General features: G+C 47.1%; 1 protein-coding gene across 2 annotated transcripts; it reads left to right on the top strand.

Moving 5' to 3' along the window:
• The first annotated feature begins 53 nt into the window (after positions 1-53).
• NFKBIL1 (NFKB inhibitor like 1) lies at positions 54-10,251 on the top strand. Of its 2 annotated transcripts, none has more exons than XM_061399141.1 (4): positions 54-136; positions 762-1,038; positions 9,126-9,347; positions 9,472-10,251. In XM_061399141.1, the coding sequence occupies exons 2-4, from the start codon at positions 774-776 to the stop codon at positions 10,059-10,061; spliced, it is 1,077 nt and encodes a 358-aa protein (XP_061255125.1). In that variant the 5' UTR covers positions 54-136; positions 762-773; the 3' UTR covers positions 10,062-10,251. The 2 variants fall into 2 exon arrangements, with proteins under 2 accessions (XP_061255125.1, XP_061255124.1); XM_061399140.1 differs by lacking the exon at positions 54-136 and adding an exon at positions 187-363.
• Positions 10,252-19,051: the final 8,800 nt, after the last annotated feature.

Below are 19,051 nucleotides of genomic sequence, written 5' to 3'. Positions count from 1 at the left end.
GCCTCTCTGCTCCTTTTCCTCTCCTGTCTTCCAGACTTCCGGTTTCAGACGGACCCTTTTCTTAAGTTCCCTAGTTTCCCCCCGGAGGCTGGGCCAAGGAAACACCTCCTGCCCCCTCGGGGAGGAACGACATCCGGTAACACGCCTCACAGTTCATTTCCGCCCTTTACCTGCTTCTCGGCTTGCGCCACTTCCGTCAGTCTAGAGTGTCTCCGCCCTTCCCGCCTCCCTTCCTCGGAGCGTCTTAAACACGGGCTTCGGGCCTACTGCTCCGGGGGTACTTTGGGGGCGGGGGGGGCAGGTCTGATGAGTAACCCCTCCCCCCAAGTCCCAGAGGGAGAAGCCTCTACATCTGTTTGCCGGGTACATTATACTCAATTTCTAGATCATTATTTGAAATTGTCTGTGACTTTTTAAAATTAAGGTATCTGTTGATAAAAATTTCCCCCATCATTCTGTTTTGTATTATATAACAAAATCCTTTATGGAAATTTACCTGGGCTAATGAGCCTTTAAGTAATCATTTATCCTTTTCTCAAATTTTACATTAAAAAAAAAATGTGACCCCAGCGCCCCTCAAAATTTTTTTCAAACTTCTCATCTGGTAAAGGGATGAGGGTTAGGATTGGCCTCATTTCTTGTTGGAAATTGTCAGAAGAAATGGGGAACCGAAGGGAGAAACAGAGTAGGCCAGAGATGGAGGGGGAGGGACCATCCAAGGCTGGGGTCCTGACTGCTGCCTTCTTATCCTTCTTCCTCAGCCCAAGAGTTCCATGGCCTCCACTTCCCGTCGCCAACGCCGAGAGCGTCGCTTCCGTCGCTATTTGTCTGCAGGACGGCTGGTTCGGGCCCAAGCCCTCCTTCAGCGACACCCAGGCCTTGATGTAGATGCTGGGCAGCCCCCACCTCTGCACCGGGCATGCGCCCGCCACGATGCCCCTGCCCTGTGCCTGCTGCTGCGGCTTGGGGCTGACCCTGCCCACCAGGACCGCCATGGGGACACGGCGCTGCATGCCGCTGCCCGCCAGGGCCCTGATGGTGAGTCTGCCTGGTGGGGAACAAGGTCGTGAGCAACTGATGGGGTCTGAGATGAAGGCCAGTGGTAGAAGAAACAAGCCAGTTGTTTGGTCCTGGGACTCAGGGAAGTAGTTGACCAAATTGGCTTATGGCTGTCATTTATGCCTTCACATTACTGAGCTACCACTGTCTGAGGAGCCCAGCATTACCCAAACAGCAACTAGTACTCAAACTTCACATCTCTCTAGATTGTTGTGTGTTAATTGCTCAGTAGGGTCCGACTCTTTGCAACCTCATAGACTGTAGTCCACCTGGCTTCTCTGTCCATGGGATTCTCTGGGCAAGAATACTGGGATGGGTTGCCGTTCCCTTCTCCAGGGGATTTTCCTGGCCCAGGGGTCGAACCCGGGTCTCCTTCATTGCAAGAAGTTTCTATACGGTCTGAGCCACAATATCTAGGTTAGCAGCTACTTTTTTCTCTTAACTGGTTGTTTGCCTGTAGTATGAAAAATAAGATAGAGGGTACTCTCTGCAGTTACAATGCATGGATTCAGATCCCAGCTCCACAATTAACAGCTGTGTGTTCTTGGGCAAGTAACTAAACTTTGTTGATGCTTAGTTTGTCACTGTGCAAAATTAATTAGTAGCAACCTTTGCTGTGTGCCAGGCACTTCTCACAAAGCAACTCATTTAGGGCTGCCCTGGTGGCTCAGACAGTAAAAAATCTGCCTGCAGTGAGGGAGACCTGGTTTCAATCCCTGAGTTGGGAAGATACCCTAGAGGAGGGTATGGCAACCCACTCCAGTATTCTTGCCTGGAGAATCCCCATGGACAGAAGAGCCTGGCGGGCTACAGTGCATGGGGTTGCAAAGAGTCAGACACAACTGGGGGACTAAGCACACAGGCACTTCTCACAAAGCAACTCGTTTAATCCTAACAACTACCCTGTGAAGATATAAGCACTAACATCATCCTTTACTTCTCAGATAAGGAAACAGTACAGAGAAATAATTTGCCAAAGTCAAACAACTATTAAGTGATAGAGCAAGAATTGTATCCCAGCAGCCTACCTGGATAGTCTCTGCTGTGTGGTACTTTATAGAATTACACAGTGATAACACCTGTGTTCAAAGCACTCATGCTGTGAATGTTTTTAGCATCAACTGACACAGCACATAATGAAGCACCCAGCACGTGATAGTTCAGTTCAGTCACTCAGTTGTGTCCGACTCTTTGTGACCCCATGGACTGCAGCATGCCAGGCCCTCCTGTCCATTACCAACTCCCAGAGTTTACCCAAACTCATGTCCATTGAGTTGGTGATGCCATCCAACCATCTCATCCTGTGTCGTCCCCTTCTCCTCCTGCCCTCGATCTTTCCCAGCATCAGGGTCTTTTCAAATGAGTCAATTCTTCACATCAGGTGGCCAAAGCATTAGAGTTTCAGCTGCAACATCAGTCCTTCCAAAGAACACCCAGGACTGATCTTTAGGATGGACTGGTTGGATCTCCTTGCAGTCCAAGGGACTCTCAAGAGTCTTCTCCAACACCACAGTTCAAAAGCACCAATTCTTCAGCCCTCAGTTTTCTTTATAGTCCAACTCTCACATCCATACATGTCTACTGGAAAAACCAAAGCTTTGACTAGACGGACCTTTGTTGGCAAAGTAATATCTCTGCTTTTTAATATGCTGTCTAGGTTGGTCATGACTTTCCTTCCAAGGAGTAAGCGTCTTTTAATTTCATGGATGCAGTCACCATCTGCAGTGATTTTGGAGCCCAGAAAAATAAAGTCAGCCACTTTCCACTGTTTACCTATCTATTTGCCATGAAGTGATGGGACTGGATACCATGATCTTAGTTTTCTGAATGTTGAGTTTTAAGCCAACTTTTTCACTCTCCTCTTTCACTTTCATCAAGAGGCTCTTTAGTTCTTCTTCACTTTCTGCCATAAGAGTGGTGTCATCTGCATGTCTGAGGTTATTGCTGTTTTTCCCAGCAGTCTTGATTCCAACTTGTGCTTCATCCAGCCCAGCGTTTCTCATGATGTACTCTACATGTAAGTTAAATAAGCAGGGTGACCATCTATAGCCTTGACGTACTCCTTTTCCTATTTGGAACCAGTCTGTTGTTCCATGTCCGGTTCTAACTTTTGCTTCCTGACCTGCATACAGGATTCTCAAGAGGCAGGTCAGGTGGTCTGGTACTCCCATCTCTTTCAGAATTTTCCACAGTTTGTTGTGATAAGCACATGCTAAGCACTCTAGCCATTGTTCCTGTGGGTATTAATAGATCCATACTCCTTTACCCACAGTTCTGAAACTCAGAAACACTCTGAGAACCATATTTTTTCATCAACCTGCCACCAAACTCATTTGGTGACAAAAATCTAACCTAAACTGAAGCTGATCTATTTATGATATGCTGTTATCCTACTGATGTCAATATTCATACATTTCACTGCAGAAACATTCACATGTTTGGTTACCAGGGCTAGCCTAGCCATGCTCTCCCAGACTACCTGATATACAGTGTACCATTGTCCCTTGGTATCTGAGAGGGATTGGTTCTAGAACCCCCCACTCCCAGGATACCCAAATCCACAGGTGCTCAAGTCCCTTTTATGAAATGGTGTGATGTTTGCATATAACCCATGCACTGTCTTCCTGTAGATTACTTAACATACTTAATCCAATGGAAATGTTACGTAGATAGTTGTAGGCAAACTGCAAATTAAGTTTTGGCTTTTGGAACTTGATGGAATTTTTTTTTCCCCTGAATATTTTAGGTCTATGGTTGGTTGACTCTGCAGATGTGGAACCTGAGAATATGGAGGGTCAACTATATGTACTTTCAGATCAGCTCTTATCAAATCCCCCAAATATCTGCATTCTGGAAAGCCTTTGATATTGATGAGGGCTTGTTGATACTGTAGTGGCAGTGGACGCAGCTCAGAAGAGGTACAACTCTCCCTAAGAAAATAACAGGTGCAATGCCATTTCCCCTTTTAGAAACTTTCCTTCTAGAATAAGAACATTAGATGAAAATCTCTTGGTGGATGAGCAATCTGAACTCAGTTTGATTGCTATTGTCATCCCCCCCAGCTCCCCAAGAATGTACAGGAATCTCACCCACACCCTGAAACCTCCCCCCATATAGTCAAAAATCCCCTATTGTTTAGTTCCCCTAACATAGTGAGATAGGCTGACCTATTCAGATTATTTTTTAACTTAAAGAGAGGAGGTTTACAAAGTGCAGGCACCCAACTTGACAGTTGACACTGTATATGACAACAGAGCAGAATGCCCTGAGGCAGACCTCAGACCCCATCAAGTTCCAGCCCTGGCACTTAATGGGCTGTGTCAAGCCCTCTCCAGTTTAGCCTGCGTGAACCTAATTTGCTTCTCTAGAATGGAGGTTGTGGCAAGTGAGGCAAGCACTTGGTGCAGTTTTGGTATTCACTAGATGATAAGTCAGAGAAGGCAATGGCAACCCACTCCGGTACTCTTGCCTGGAAAATCCCATGGACGGAGGAGCCTGGTACACTGCAGTCCATGAGGTCACTAAGAATCTGACACGACTGAGCGACTTCACTTTCACTTTTCACTTTCATGCATTAGAGAAGGAAACGGCAACCCACTCCAGTGTTCTTGCCTGGAGAATCCCAGGGACAGGGGAGCCTGGTGGGCTGCCGTCTATGGGGTCGCACAGAGTTGGACACGACTGAAGCGACTTAGCAGCAGCAGCAGGTGATTAGTAGGGCTTCCTTAGTGGTCAGCAGTAAAGAATCCACCTGCAGTGCAGGAGATGTGGGTTTGATCCGTGGATTGGGAAGATTCCCTGGAGAAGGAAATGGCAACCCACTCCAGTATTCTCCAGAAAACCCCACAGACACAGGAGCCTGTCGGGTTAGAGTCCATGGGGTCACAAAAAGTCAGATAGGACTTAGTGACTAAACAACAACAAAAGATGAGAAGTACTATTATTTTTATTCTTTTATTACTCAGTTAAGGCTTCTTTAGTGACAGAAATGTCTCTTACAGTAGGTGCTTCCTTCATTATATTGAATTCTAAGAAACATGTGAGATTGATAATTATGGTTCCATTTAAGGATGAGGAAAGCAGGGCCCAGAAACTTCAGGACCTTGCTGAAATTTCACCTACACTCAGGTCACTCCCAGGCCCTCAGACTTTCCTTCCTCCTGGTCCCCTGCCATCCTCACCACCAGGTGGCCTTCTAACTCCTTGGTAAGAAGGCCCATCTCTAGGGACCATTCTGCCTTAAAATCCAGGTATTTTCTTTGAACAGATGAAATGACCCAGAATTTTCTGGGGGAGGGTGGATTTCCCTTCAGTTCCCATGGTGGGTCCAAGGGATGTGTCAGTTCATTCTGAATTGGCTGGGCTGGGTTGTCACACCCAGTGAGATACCAGTGAATGGCCACTACCTTTGAGGCTTTTAGTAACACCTCCTAGGAAGGTGGTCTTAGCTGTCAGAGACCCCTGTATAAACACACCTTAATCCAACGGTAGCCATTCTCTGCCTTCAGCAAGAATGAGTGAACGATGACAAACAGGGTCGTTTTGTCACCATCTTTGCAAAAAGAATAAGTCCAAAGCCAGCTTGATTTTTTGTTTTTATCTCCTGAGTGTAGCATTCACTGCACCTCTGCCCTGTGCCAGCACAGTATGAGACATTTCCCATCCATTACCTACTTTGATCTGCTCAGTAGAAGTAGGCTGTGGCCCTGCTTTACAGATGACTGAGCCATCCGGTTTACGTTCCCTTTGCCTTTCCAACTTAACCTCCCACGGCACACCCACAAACCTGAGACTCCTGCTCCATGACTCTGTCTTCAGTGACCCCAAACCTGTTTTCAACAAGCATGCCTGTCTTTTATCTGCCTCTTGCCTGTCGCCTTCCTGCCGCCCTAGTAAGTTTTCCACCTTGCTAAGTTATTCTCCCTTCACAACCCAATGTAGGCCCCCACCTCCTTCTAGAAGCCCTCTCCAACCAGCTCGCCCACTGTTACCTTTTCTTCCTCTGCATATCAATCATCACTGAATATAAACTTCTGATCTGGCATTTTTTAAAAGTGTTCTGTACCAATTAGTATCAACATCTCATTAAGACAGAAATCGTGTCTCGTTTGGGGGAGAAGAACAGCGCTTCTATCACTAAGATGAAGAACGTGTTTATGCCACAAAGCTTTTTTTCACATTTATTTTTCCCAGTATAAAAGTACAACATATGAATTAAAGAACATTGGGAAAAGTTGATCTATACTGTTAAATTGTCAGTAAATTTGGTGTTTCAAATAACTGGAGAGGGTGGTGGTGAACTATTTAATAAATGATAACCAGACCATTTGTCTTCTCTGGAGAAAAATAGTCTTACCTTACACCCGACTCAAAAGTAAATTACAGCAGATTAAACATCTAAATGCGACAGGAAGGACTCAAATTCATGAGAGGGTTTTCTCTGGGGGATAAAACTTGGAAGACAGTATCAAAGAAAACTTTAGTTTTATCTCTGATGGGTTTTTTTTTAATAAAATTATTTTGCAAAAATGAAAATACATTCACATACTTTGTGGTAGGAATAGGTTGCTTATCATACTATACTTGGTACTTTTTTCTGGTTTTGAAAAAAATTTTTTTTCTAGGAATAAATATAGTAGGAAAAAACACAAGGGCATAATCTTGGAGTGGAGAAAAACCCTCCTAAGAATGAAATAAAGTCAAAAGCTGTAAGTTGAAAATAGACACAGATTTAATGACAAAAACTTTGAAAAGATAGAGGAAAATATTTACAGTATATGTGAAATAAACACAAAGGATGGGTATCCATATTATATAAATAACTCTCATATCTATCTGTATATTATCCAGGGGAAAAGTAGACACAGAATATGAATATGAAAAACTTTCATTAATAAAGTCTTTTTTTTAATCTATCAGATGGGCAAAATTTAAAGGGTTGGTGATATTCAGATTTGATAAAGGACTTGACAGGCACTCATATATTCTTTTTTTAAATATTTTGATAATTACCTAGTTTATTTCAAGAATAATTGAATAATATTCCTTATCACATATAAAAAGTTTCCTGAAAGTGATAAAACTATAATTTCATTAGGTACTCCTACTTTCTTGATGGGGTATACCTTGGCACAAATTTTTTTGAAAGCAATTTGGCAAAATTGCACATTTTGTTTACTCAGAAATTCCCCTTCTGAGAATCTACCCCACAGAAGTACTGTAAGGAGTCCACAAACACATATGTGTAAGACTGATCATTTTTGGAAACAAAGTCTTTCTATTGGGGGTGGGAAGGTTTGTTTGATATACACAATGGAACACTACACACTCACAAAAAAGAATGAGGTAGGCTATGTATACTCCTGTGGAAATTATAAATGAACTGCTAAATGAAAAAAGAAAGCTACCAAACAACATGTAACTCTTGAAAAGAAATTGTCGTGCATATGTGTTTATATACACCAAGACAGGACTGAAAAGGGACCACACCTAGCTGTTAACAGTGATTAAATTTATTCTTCAATCTTTAAAAAGAAAAGAAAATTTCATATTAGTAATGTCCCTTTCACATTAAAATATCAGCTAGGACTTGGAGGGAAAGCTACTCATAGTCTACCACCCTGAAACTAGAATTTTTACATATTTCTTTCAAATCTGTTTTTCAACCATTGATTTGGTCTCTTTTCACACAATTGTGATTGGATCCTATATACAGTTTTGCAGCCTGCTTTTTCCCCACACCAACATAATCTTTAGTGGCTATTTAATATTCTGTACCAGATTTTACTCATAGTGTTTATAGTTGGAGGGCTTACCCCTTCAAACCTATGAATTTTAAAACCTCCCATGCAAACCTGAGCACCCACCAACCCTCACACCTGCTGTGAGCCCTGGTGAGAAATAAGCTGTTGAAAGACAAGGCCAGTTGCTGGGTGGGACAAGTTAGGAGGACTTGTGACAGGTCACATCAGTACTAAAGAGAAGTTTCCCCGACCCCTCATCCTGATGTGGTTTGCGTTGAGTGACACTCGAGTGTGCCAGGAGATGGGTAGGGGGCAGTGGGCCTTGGCCAGCCAAGGCTGGACCCATTCTATCTTGTGCCTTCCTGGTACTGACAGGACGGCCCTTCCTCTGTCCCATCGTTTTGCCGGGCAGCCACTATGTTCTAGCATCAGTGAATAAAGATTGAAAGACTGCCTGCCGGCCCACTTCCTCCTGCCCTAGGGAGAAAAAGTAGGTCTACAGGAAGGGAGGGTGGCTTGCTCACCTTCCTCTGTCCTGGGAGTGCAGGGGGGGCTGGTGGCTGTGGCAGGGGGCACTGGTAGGTGCAGTGTTGGCACTCAGCTGACAATGGAGCAGGTGCGTTGAGGTCAGGACTCAGGAAGATGGGCGCTCAGGCATGTCAGTCCCTTTCCCGGTTTCCCCCAGCCTCCTGTCAGCCAGGTTGGGACCTTCTGTCTCAACCCCTTTCCCCTGCCTTAGGTCGGCAGTCATTTGGAAAGAGTTTGCCCTGCTGCTGGGAACATTTCAGTGGCTTAAATTCATTATTGGACTACCTCTCCATTACCCTCTAAGCATCCCCTGGCTAAGGCTGGCTGAGAGATTTCCCTGAGAATATTTATTTTTCTCAGCTTACTGAAAAGTGATATAAAAAGAAAAATATTATGTATTTGTATATTTATAATGGTACAGATCAGGGTGTTCAGATATTCTATATAGGATATAGTTTTGGATGAGAAACACAATAAAAAGTACAAAGTAACGGTATTTTTCAAGCCAAAAAATGGAATATACAGTCAAAGGGAGGCAAGCTAGAAAATATTTGATGTAGTGGAGCTCCCAGGACACCAGATTGGTCTGCAAAGACAGAATATTTTAAACCACCACACTTATTCATGATGTAAAGTATCAATAAGTATTTGTCAGTGACAATGGTTGCCTAGTACCCAGGAGGCATCCGTGTGGGCAACGCTTCCATTGCTCTAAGACCAAGGGAGTGAGTGACCTGCAGATTCAAGATGGCGGCCCTCCCAGCTAATTTGTGCTCACTGCTGTCCCGTCAACAGCCTACACGGATTTCTTCCTGCCACTGCTGAGTCGCTGTCCTTCTGCCATGGGAATAAAGAATAAGGATGGGGAGACCCCAGGGCAGATTCTGGGCTGGGGACCCCCCTGGGATTCTGCTGAGGAGGAGGAGGAAGATGAGGCCTCTAAGGAACGGGAATGGAGACAGAAGCTGCAGGGAGAGCTGGAGGACGAGTGGCAGGAGGTCATCGGGAGATTTGAAGGTAAGGATGCCATTTCCATCCACAGCCGCCCTTCCCCACTGGCTTCCTGTGCTCCCTTCTCCCGAGCTGCCCATCACCTCCTCACAGCCTCTCCGAGACCACCCCCACCTGCCCTCCCAAACAGATGATGCTTCCCATGAGACCCAGGAACCCGAGTCCTTCTCAGCCTGGTCAGATCGCATGGCCCGGGAACATGCCCAGAAGCACCAGCAGCAGCGGCGTGAGGCAGAGGGAGCCTGCCGACCCCCACGGGCTGAGGGCTCCGGGCACAGCTGGCGGCAGCAGGAGGAGGAGCAGCGGCTCTTCCGAGAGCGAGCCCGGGCCAAAGAGGAGGAACTGCGTGAGAGCCGAGCCCGGAGGGCGCAGGAGGCGCTCAGGGATCGCGCTCCGGAGCCGGCCAGAGCTGGGCCCCGGGCAGAGCACCCCAGAGGCGCAGGGCGGGGCAGACTCTGGCGCTTTGGTGATGTGCCTTGGCCCTGCCCTGGGGGAGGGGACCCAGAAGCCATGGCTGCAGCACTGGTGGCCAGGGGTCCCCCCTTGGAGGAACAGGGGGCTCTGAGGAGGTACTTGAGGGTCCAGCAGGTGCGCTGGCACCCTGACCGCTTCCTGCAGCGATTCCGAAGCCAGATTGAGACCTGGGAGCTGGGCCGAGTGATGGGAGCTGTGACAGCCCTTTCTCAGGCCCTGAATCGCCACGCGGAGGCCCTCAAGTGACGCTGAGGGGAGAGCGAGAAACTGCAGGAAGGGCAGGACAGTAGGAAGGTTAAGGTCAGGAGGCCAGTACTGAAGGGCAGAGGATATGGGGTGGGAGCAAAACTGGTAATGAGTGGGGGTGGGGGGATGCGGGCCACCACCCTGCTCCTTGGCTCTGCCATTTCCTAATAAGACCTGGTTCCACGTTGCACACCCGGTGTCTCCTCTGCCTTTTTCCATCACTGTGGTTTTCATCACCCATGACTTCTCATTTCCCACTCCACATGCCAAAACCCGCAGCTCCTATACCCCTGCACCATGCGGGCACACACCGGGGCCCTCTGCTGCAGACTAGAAGCCCCCTGCCCACCCGCCCACAAGGGCGGCGCTAAGAGGACCCAGCTTGTCTGCCCTCCAGTCTCTCCACTTCCTATGCTGGGCTCCTCTCCATTCTTCAGTCAGTGGTTGGAGAAATAGATGTGAACAGAGGCAAAAAGGGGAACAAAGCTAGTTTCCCTCCCCTCCCCAGCCGGAACCACATCCTCCTCCCCACTTAACACCCTCTTCCCCCAACACAGGGCTTTCCCTCTGCTGAGTCACTGAATGATCTGAATTGGGGGCGCCTGGAGTTGGGGGACCATGAGAATGTGGTGGGAGGATGGGGGATAGAAGCAGAAAGGAGAGGGGAAGAGCCCTTGTGGGGGAGTGGAATTTCGGTTACTAAAATTAGGAGCAGGGGAAGGAGGCGGAAAGAGCCAAATTATGTAACCTGGGTTGTCTGCTCTTGGGCAACCAGAGATCCACACCCGAGGCCATCAGTCCCCTCGGGCTTCTCAGTCCTGACTCTCCTCCTCCAGGGCTCCAGTTCTCAACTCCTCCAGCCAGCTTCTGCCCCGATCCTAAACCTGGGCTCCATCTCTGGGCAGCCCCGTCTTGGCCTTCCAGATAAATGTCCCCTTTTCCTGAGGTTAAGGAAAAGGTCCTGGTGGGTGGTGGGAGAGGGTATAGGGTTCCTAAGGCGGGAGGGTAGGGGGAGCACCATCTCTTCCACTCTTCAAACTCGGTCTCCTCTTCAGCTCCCTTGAACTAGGGTAGGAAGTTGCAGACAGCTCCGCACCCTACACCACCGGTGGGATCCCACAGTACTGGCAGGACACAGCAGGAACTCAGGGGCAGGACTCAGGAGAATACGGGCATGCGCCGGCACGTGCGCAGTCCACACATGTCTGCATCAGAGAATGTTGTGAATCAGAACTTATTTTTCAGGTTTGGAATGGAATGCCGGTCTACACAGGAGAATCCCAGGTGTGGAAGCAGAGGGTGATGGGGGACAGGGAGGGAAAGTCTCTGGAAGCATGGGCACACTAGGTGGGTGTGAGACCCTCGGTGAAGACCAGAGAGCCAACAGGCCCCAGGTCTCCCAGGACCCGGCAGATGTTCAGGGGGCAGGAGGAGGGAGGGCTGATGAGAAAGATCCTGTGAGAGGAAGCTGCCGTGATTCAGAGAAGAGACTGAGCTGTGAGCAACCCAAGCGTCCGGTTCCTCTCACAGGCCGGAGACTTCGGAAGTAGCATGCAAAGAACTCAAGTTCGAAGTGGCGGGGGTGGAGTTGGGGTTAGGATCTTTAAGCTGGGGCTGGAAAAGTGAGCAACAGAAAACTCTGGTGTCCAAATTTGTTCCTTCACCCAGGAGACAGTCTGGTTTTTAAGCACATCATTGGCCCTTCTGTGAGAGTCACATAAAACCAAAGCAAAATAAGTCCCACTCTCTGGCCCCCCGACCTCCCTCTTTTCAACGTCTCTCCCTGGTGTCTGGCCCCCAGCCCGGTTGGGGGTTCCCCTGAGATGAGGGCTGCTCACTTTCTCTGACCACACGGTTTCCGCTTCTGTGTCTCTTATTTCCTAAGCTGATAAAAATACTGAGCCCTAGAGGCCTTGGCTTCCTCTGACCCCCTGGGGCCAGGCAGCAGGCATCCTGTCTTCCACAGTTGGGGTGGGGAGGGGAAGCAGGGATCCCCAAGGGGTGACTCAGAGCCTTCTGTGCAACCCTGGGGACATGGACATGTGCAGCCTTGCTCTAGAACTGGAACGAGGAATTGCTTCTCAGTTGAGGGTGCACTGGGTCTCAGATAGAGACATGGGGTTGGGAATGAGACTGATGAGATTGAAGAGGGTCCCTTGGGAGATTGGGGTTGGGGCAGGTCTGGTTAAGTCAGGAAAGGCGTGTGGGAGGGACTGTCCTCACTGCAGTTCAGCTGAGCATCAAGTAGCCCAAAGATAAATGCAAACTGCTTCAAATTTGCTGTCCAGTAGGGGAGGCAGACCTAATCAACTGATTCAAGGCATGCTGAGTGAACTAGATAGAGTAAGGTATGGTGGGTGTAGAAGGTGGGGGGTGGGGCGGGGGGTGTGTTCCGTCTGCAAGCACCCAGCAGGCTCTGAGGGAGGAGAGGCCATTTGATGAACAGGTGGGATTTCTGGGGGAGGGGGTGAGTGAAAGGGCCCCGGAGAGGAGTGAAACAGCTTGAGCAGAGGCTGAGAGTCAGAAAACAGTGTATGTTCAGGAAAGGCAAGCATCCTGAGGTAGGTGGAGTGCAGGTATGAGGGAGCATGTGTTGAGGAAAGGACAAAGAATGTCAAGGTAAGGGATGTGTGGACTTGGCAGGCAGTGGCACTGTGGCAGCTCGGGGTGGGGGGACAGGGACTGCTTCACGTGTACAGACAATTAAAACAGGTGCTGTGGGCAGTGGGGGGACACATTCTATGTGTTAACCATGTCACACCCTTTTCCCAACATCAGAATCCTGCCAGCAACTGTCCAGAAGGATCTCCGTTATACAGATGAGACTGAGGCTCATAAATGTATTGTAACTTACAGTCACACAGCTACAAAGTATGGACTTAGCGTTAAATCATTTTACCCCAAAGCCTGTGTACTCTGCTTAAGTCCCAATAACTCCAAGTGGCATTAAAGGAAGGGACAAATCTTATAACTTTGAGAGGGATAAGTCATTAGGATGTGCCAGCTGACTGGATGGTGGGAGTGAGGGAAGAGGAGTCCTAGATGGTTCCAAGTTTTCAGCCAAGGGCATAAGAAAGACCAGAATACCCTAAACCAAGGAGGTATGTGGCTGAGGGGAAAATGAGTTGATTTCAGACAATCAAATTTTTATTAAGTACCTGATAGGAGCAGACTGCTCTGCTAGACAATGGATATAAGTGAAATAAAGTCATTGCCCTCAAAGGGCTTGCAGTCTATTGAAATGATTAACAAACAAGTGGGCTTCCCAGGTGTGCTCAGTGGTAAAGAATCCACCTGCCAGTGCAGGAGATGCAAGAGACGCAGATTTGATCCCTGGGTTGAGAAGATCCCCTCAAGCAGGAGACAGTAACCTGCTTCAAGATTCTTGCAGAGAAAATTCCATGGAAGATGATCCTGGCAAGCTACAGTCCATGGGGTGGCAGAGTCAGACACGGCTGAGCACACATTTCACATTTAGGCTGCAATGAACCAAGTGATCTAATGTAGGTGGAACAAAGTAACAGAAATCGTAGGGATTTCTCCAGGGTTCTCCTGTGTACAAACAAGCACCAGCCACATATGATGACAGGAGGTGCACCTGCTTAGAATAATACAGTGCTCGAGAAGGTCCTGCAGGGTTGGAGGTAGCAGCATGACCCTGAAGTGCAGGTTTCCAGCAGGCAGGTCTGGAGCTCAAAAGAAAAGTTGGAGTGGCTGGAGACACAGCTTTGGGCATCCTTTTCTGAGTGGACAGGATCCCTCCAAGAGAGGGTGATCAGAAGAACCTTGAGGATGGTCAAAGGGAGGGAAGCCAATAAAGGAGAGAGATTGAAGGGACAGAAAAGTAGGGCAAGAGAGGTGTGCCAAGCAGAGCCCGGGCAGCCACATCTGACACTTCAAAGAAGTCTAATAGGTGAGAGTTCAGAAGATCCTTTGGGTTCAGGGCTAGACGATTACAAATTTTGAGAAAACAGTTTCCACTTATCAGAGGGGCAGAAGTCGCTTTACATAGGTTTAAGGAATGAGTGGGAGGTGAGGCAAAGGAGGAGCTGAGTACAAAGTTGTAGAATGGTGAATACTGAAGGTAACCGAGAACCATCTCTCTTTCAACCCACAACTTTTACAGTGAGGAAAATTTTACCAGTTCCCGAAAAAGTGGTTAGTTAGAGGGCTAGTTTCTTGAGACATCACACAGAAAAGGAAGGTGAGAGGTGGAATGGACATTTAAGGGAGAGAGTCCAGGAAAGGCTTTTTATTTTTGAGAAGTAAAGTTGAGTATATAAAATGAAGGCACATGGAAAGAGATACTGAAAACAAGGAAGAGGGGAAAGGGAATGGTAAACATGGGGAAGTGAAATACAGAGTACAAAGAGTCTACCTTAGGAGAAAGAGTCCTCTGACTCAAGAAGAAAAAGGAAACATGAAGGGAAAATAAGACAATAAAGAAGTACTCCTTAGGTGACCCTAAGTTCAATAAAAGCCTAATAGCATCACTGAGAGTAAAGAGCTAGGGAGGTATGTAGATTTAGAACATGGAGGAGTAGATATAGTACTGCAGGAGTAGAACTAGGAAGTCAACAAACAAAGATTAGGGGACCTTAAGGGCTTCCTGAGGTTAGATGACCAGGATTAGTAATAGGCCTCTTCTGAGGATATGACTCTCCTATGATGCTTGGCAGTCCAGGAGAAGGACCCAAGAATGAGACCACTGAGTTTACCCAAATCAAGTTTTTCAAGATCTTATTGGTAGAATATCAGGTAGGGAAGGAGAGGTGAAGAAAGACTGATCTAGATACACGAATTGTTAGATGCGTGGTAGAGATGCTGGTGGAGGAGATTGTATTATGAAGACCAGAACATGGAAGATGCAAAGGCATGGATTTCAAGAGAGGAGGAGATTATCAGTGGTGCCAAGGGGGGAGAGGACAGCGCCCTCTCCTGCCCCCTGCTCCTAGTGATGGGTGTGGAAGAAAGGGCAGCCTTCACCATAGACAGAATGAACGTTCTTAGGGAAAAGCCAGGTTTCAATGTCCCAGAGGAAGATGCTTTCAAAAGTGAAATAGAGGATTTAAATATATAAGGAGTTCCATAAAATATTGTGGAATGGGTTGTTACAAGCATCCTGTGTTGGATAGGGGATAGAATCCAGGGAGGTTGAATCCCAGTGAGAGTTCTAGAGAAAACTAAGTCTGGAGGGTTTTGCTTCTAGAAGAAAGAGGTTGCTGCTTCTGACATTTAGAATAGGAGATACATTGCATTTATCATAAAGGAAAACATAAATACCTCAAAGGGATCTTAGGAGTGTGTGTAAGGTATTTCTTCCATCTCCATGGCTTTCTTTGTGCTGACAGTTCCCACTGTTGACAATCTAGTTCTGACGTTGCCTCTGAAATCTAGACTCACATATATTGATAGAATTGCCAAGTGACATTTCTTGGCAAGACTGAAATGTTATCCAAGACTTCGATATCTGGCCAATAGATTTAAATCCAAAATTGAACTTCTGGTTCTCCCATCCCATCAGAATCCTGCTTCTGTCTCAGTCTCCCCATCTTCCACCCCCCTCATCATCAATCCATCATCTGGGCCTGTCAATTCTACCCCTGAAATGTATCTCAGTATGTCCCAAATTTGTCTACTTCTGTCCCATCTTCAGGGCAGCCACTGTCTTCTCCCCAGGATTACTGCAGTTGTCTCCTACCTGGTGTCCCTGCTTGCAGTCTTACTCCCCACAGTCCAGTCTAAACACAGGAGCCACAGTGATCTTTTAAAAACGTGAATCCAATCACTTTTACCTCACACCTCCTTCTCTCCTATACATGGACACACCCTGACACCCTCCAAAGGTCCCCCTGGTTGACAACAGTTCAGATGCTTTACCTGTCTTTGCAGGGCCCTGCATGCTCTGGTCCGTGCCGTGCCCCTGTTCTCTGAGCTTATCCATCTCCCACTCTCTCTGATCCAGCCTCACTGGCTTCCCTTCCGTTCCTCAGTGCCCCCGGCTCATTTCCATCTTCCGGCCTTTGCAGTAGCTGTTCCCTTTGCCTGGACTGCTTCTCCCCGCAAACCTTCACTCAGCCACTCCTGTCATTTAGGTCTCAGCTTAAAATGCCATTTACTCGGAAAGGACTTTTCTGACCACAGTGTCTAAAGTAGATCCCTGCCGCTCTTAGCACACGTCCCTATCTTATTTCCTCATAGCACTACTTACTGCTTTCTTCTTCAGTGTATTTCTTTCTGCCTTGCCTCACTAGAAGGAAAGCTTCCCGATGGCAGGTGCATTGTCTGACCTGTTTATATCCTTACTGCCTGGAATAGTGCCCAGCACGCAGTAAGCTCCCAATCAGTAGGTGTCCAGTATGCTACTGGGAAGAGCAGAGAAACAGCTCCAGAAAGAGTGAAGAGATTGGGCTAAACCAGCAATGTCACTGTCTGGTGGTCAAAGTCAAGTCCAATGCTTTAAGTTCCCAAAAAAGACTCGTTAAATGGAAGGATGAGTTAATAATGGGGAAAAGCAGGATAAAGCTCAACTTCACATTTGTAGCTCAGATTGAACTTACATTTCAAGTCAGGTTTAACTATAGGGTTAGGAATGGAGATGGGTTAATTCCAAGATGAGCTCTAGAAACAGTGCTGGGTTAGTTTAGTGCATAAGTTTATTTAGGGGGTTCATTATTGAAATGTGTTTAGATTTGAGGTTAGGGTTGATTTTGAGTTGCGATTTGGGTTGAGGTTAAGTATGGGTTAGGATCAAAGTTGACATTAAATCCCAGGTTAGGTTTTGAGGCTAAGTTCAGGTTTGAGGCTGGTATCATTTCAACCTCATTTGGAGGGCTCAGCAATTTCACTAGTTTTCTCCACAGAGACCACTGTAGAAACTGTACTTCCTTGGGTTTGGAGCACAAGACTCTAGTCATCACCCCTCCCACTCAGGGAAAGCCCCAAACCAACTGCTGGCCTCCTCAAGAAAGAAACTGAATTTCACACAACCTCCGAAACTAAGATTGAAACCAAGATTGGTCCATCTCGAGGAGCGTCCCTCAGCGCATCGCAAACGCCTGTGACACAGACCAGCTCTCCTCTTTCCTTCCTCCCTCTCATGTCTCCCTCTCTCTCCTCCTTGCCTTCCCCTTTCGCCCTTCCATGTCCCAATTTTCCTCTCTGACCAAAGCTTCTCCACTTCTGTTTTTCATCATTAATTGCAATGTCATTTTACACTTTATTAGTAATATAGCTGAGGTCTCCAAGTCCATCAGCTCCTACCATTGGAGAGGCAGAAAAAGACAGCAGGAAAGAAAAGGGACTCCAGAGAAAGAGGGGCCTAGAGCAAAGGGAAGGAACAGGGACCAAGAGGGAGGCCAGCAGGGACACAGGACACAGGTTAAAAGAAAGAATATGATGCCAATAGAGGCCAAGATGCTTCAAAAGGGGCACCTGTGGCTGCCCTTCTTCCACCATCACACCTGGTAAGCCACCAAGACCTGTTGATTTTTGCCTAGAAACTCTCTCCTTTCCATTTTCCTGCTACTGCCTCAGTTTATATGCTGCAGGCTCTTGTCACCTCCTTGCTGAGTTGTTGCAAAACCTTCCCAACTGGTCTCACGTCTAGAGGGGTGGTTTCCCCTCCAGACCCCAGCTCCCATACCTCAATTCATTCTTCCTGTAGCTTCCAGACTCGTGTTTTAAATCTACCAATCTGGGTGGGTCCCTCTCTCACTTAAAAAATTTGGTGGTTTCCCCTCAGAATGAAATCTCTTAGAATGAAATCTTTTCATGGCTCTAAACCCCTCAGGATGTGTTCTCAGCTTGCCTCCCAAGCCTCGTCTCTGTCCCTTCTATCTGTGTTCACTTGCACATGTTAGCACACTTCGTACTCTCTTTTACCTCCAGTCTTTGCACCTTCTGTTCCCTCTATCAAGAATGTCCTTCATCATCTTCTTTACCTCTTGATGCCTGGATCACCTCTCCCCCAGGTCAAGTTTGATGGCTTTACTGTGGGCTGCAAGAATCCCAGGACAGGAGAGCCTGTCTGTGGGCTGAGAGCTTTACTGTGGGCTGCCATCTATGGGGTCTCATAGAGTTGGACACGACTGAAGTGACTTAGCAACAGCAGCAGCCATAAGCGCTCTGTCAGAAAAACTTACCACACTTTATTGTGATTATAACTAACCTGTGTCCCACACTGGTCTTTGAGCTCCCAGAGGTTCGGAGACTGTCTTCCACACATGTTTCCTCAAATGCCTTGTGCAGATGCTTGATAAATGTTTGTGGAATAGAGAGAAAGCTGAAGAGATGGAATGAGGGAATTCCCTGGCAGTCCAGTGGTTAAGACTCTGCACTTTCACTCCCATGGCCCAGATTAAATCCCTGGTCACGCATGGAATTAAGATCTGCAAGCCACGAGGCATACCCCCCCACACACAAAAAAAGAGAATGAAGTGATGAGACTAGGAAGGCACGAAAGGCAAAGTTGCAGGGCCTCAAGTAGGGGGATAAAAACAGGAGAACTAGCTCATACACACCCTGAATGTGACTTACTGCCACAGGACACCAAGACCCCTCAGGGACTTTCTGCCAGTGCAACAGAGGGAGGGCTTGAATTTCCATTACCACCGTCCTCAGCCCCAGCCCCTCCAAAACCTTCCACATGAAAGCATTACAAGTCATAAGAGGAGTAATAATATTTGAGGTGGCCAATTGTTTTCTCAGTCTTATGAAATGTGATTAAAATCATCTTAAGAAACGTTGAAACGTTGCTGGTTTTTTTTTTTTTTTGACCTGCAACCTACAAGCTAAGCGAAAACTCACTCGTGTTCAAGAATATTCATATCATCATTTTTCATACTAGCCCCAAACTAGAAACAAACCGAATGCCCATCAACAGAAAAATGGATAGAGTATATTCACACAGCATCACATCGCAATGAAATAAGAATTGCTTGTGTAGATGAATTTCACAAACAACACAAGAGAAAGAAGCCAAACACAGA

Source organism: Bos javanicus, chromosome 23 (genome assembly GCF_032452875.1).
Source record: "Bos javanicus breed banteng chromosome 23, ARS-OSU_banteng_1.0, whole genome shotgun sequence".
Lineage (NCBI taxonomy): Eukaryota > Metazoa > Chordata > Mammalia > Artiodactyla > Bovidae > Bos > Bos javanicus.
This window is presented reverse-complemented; position numbering and strand designations above follow the sequence as displayed.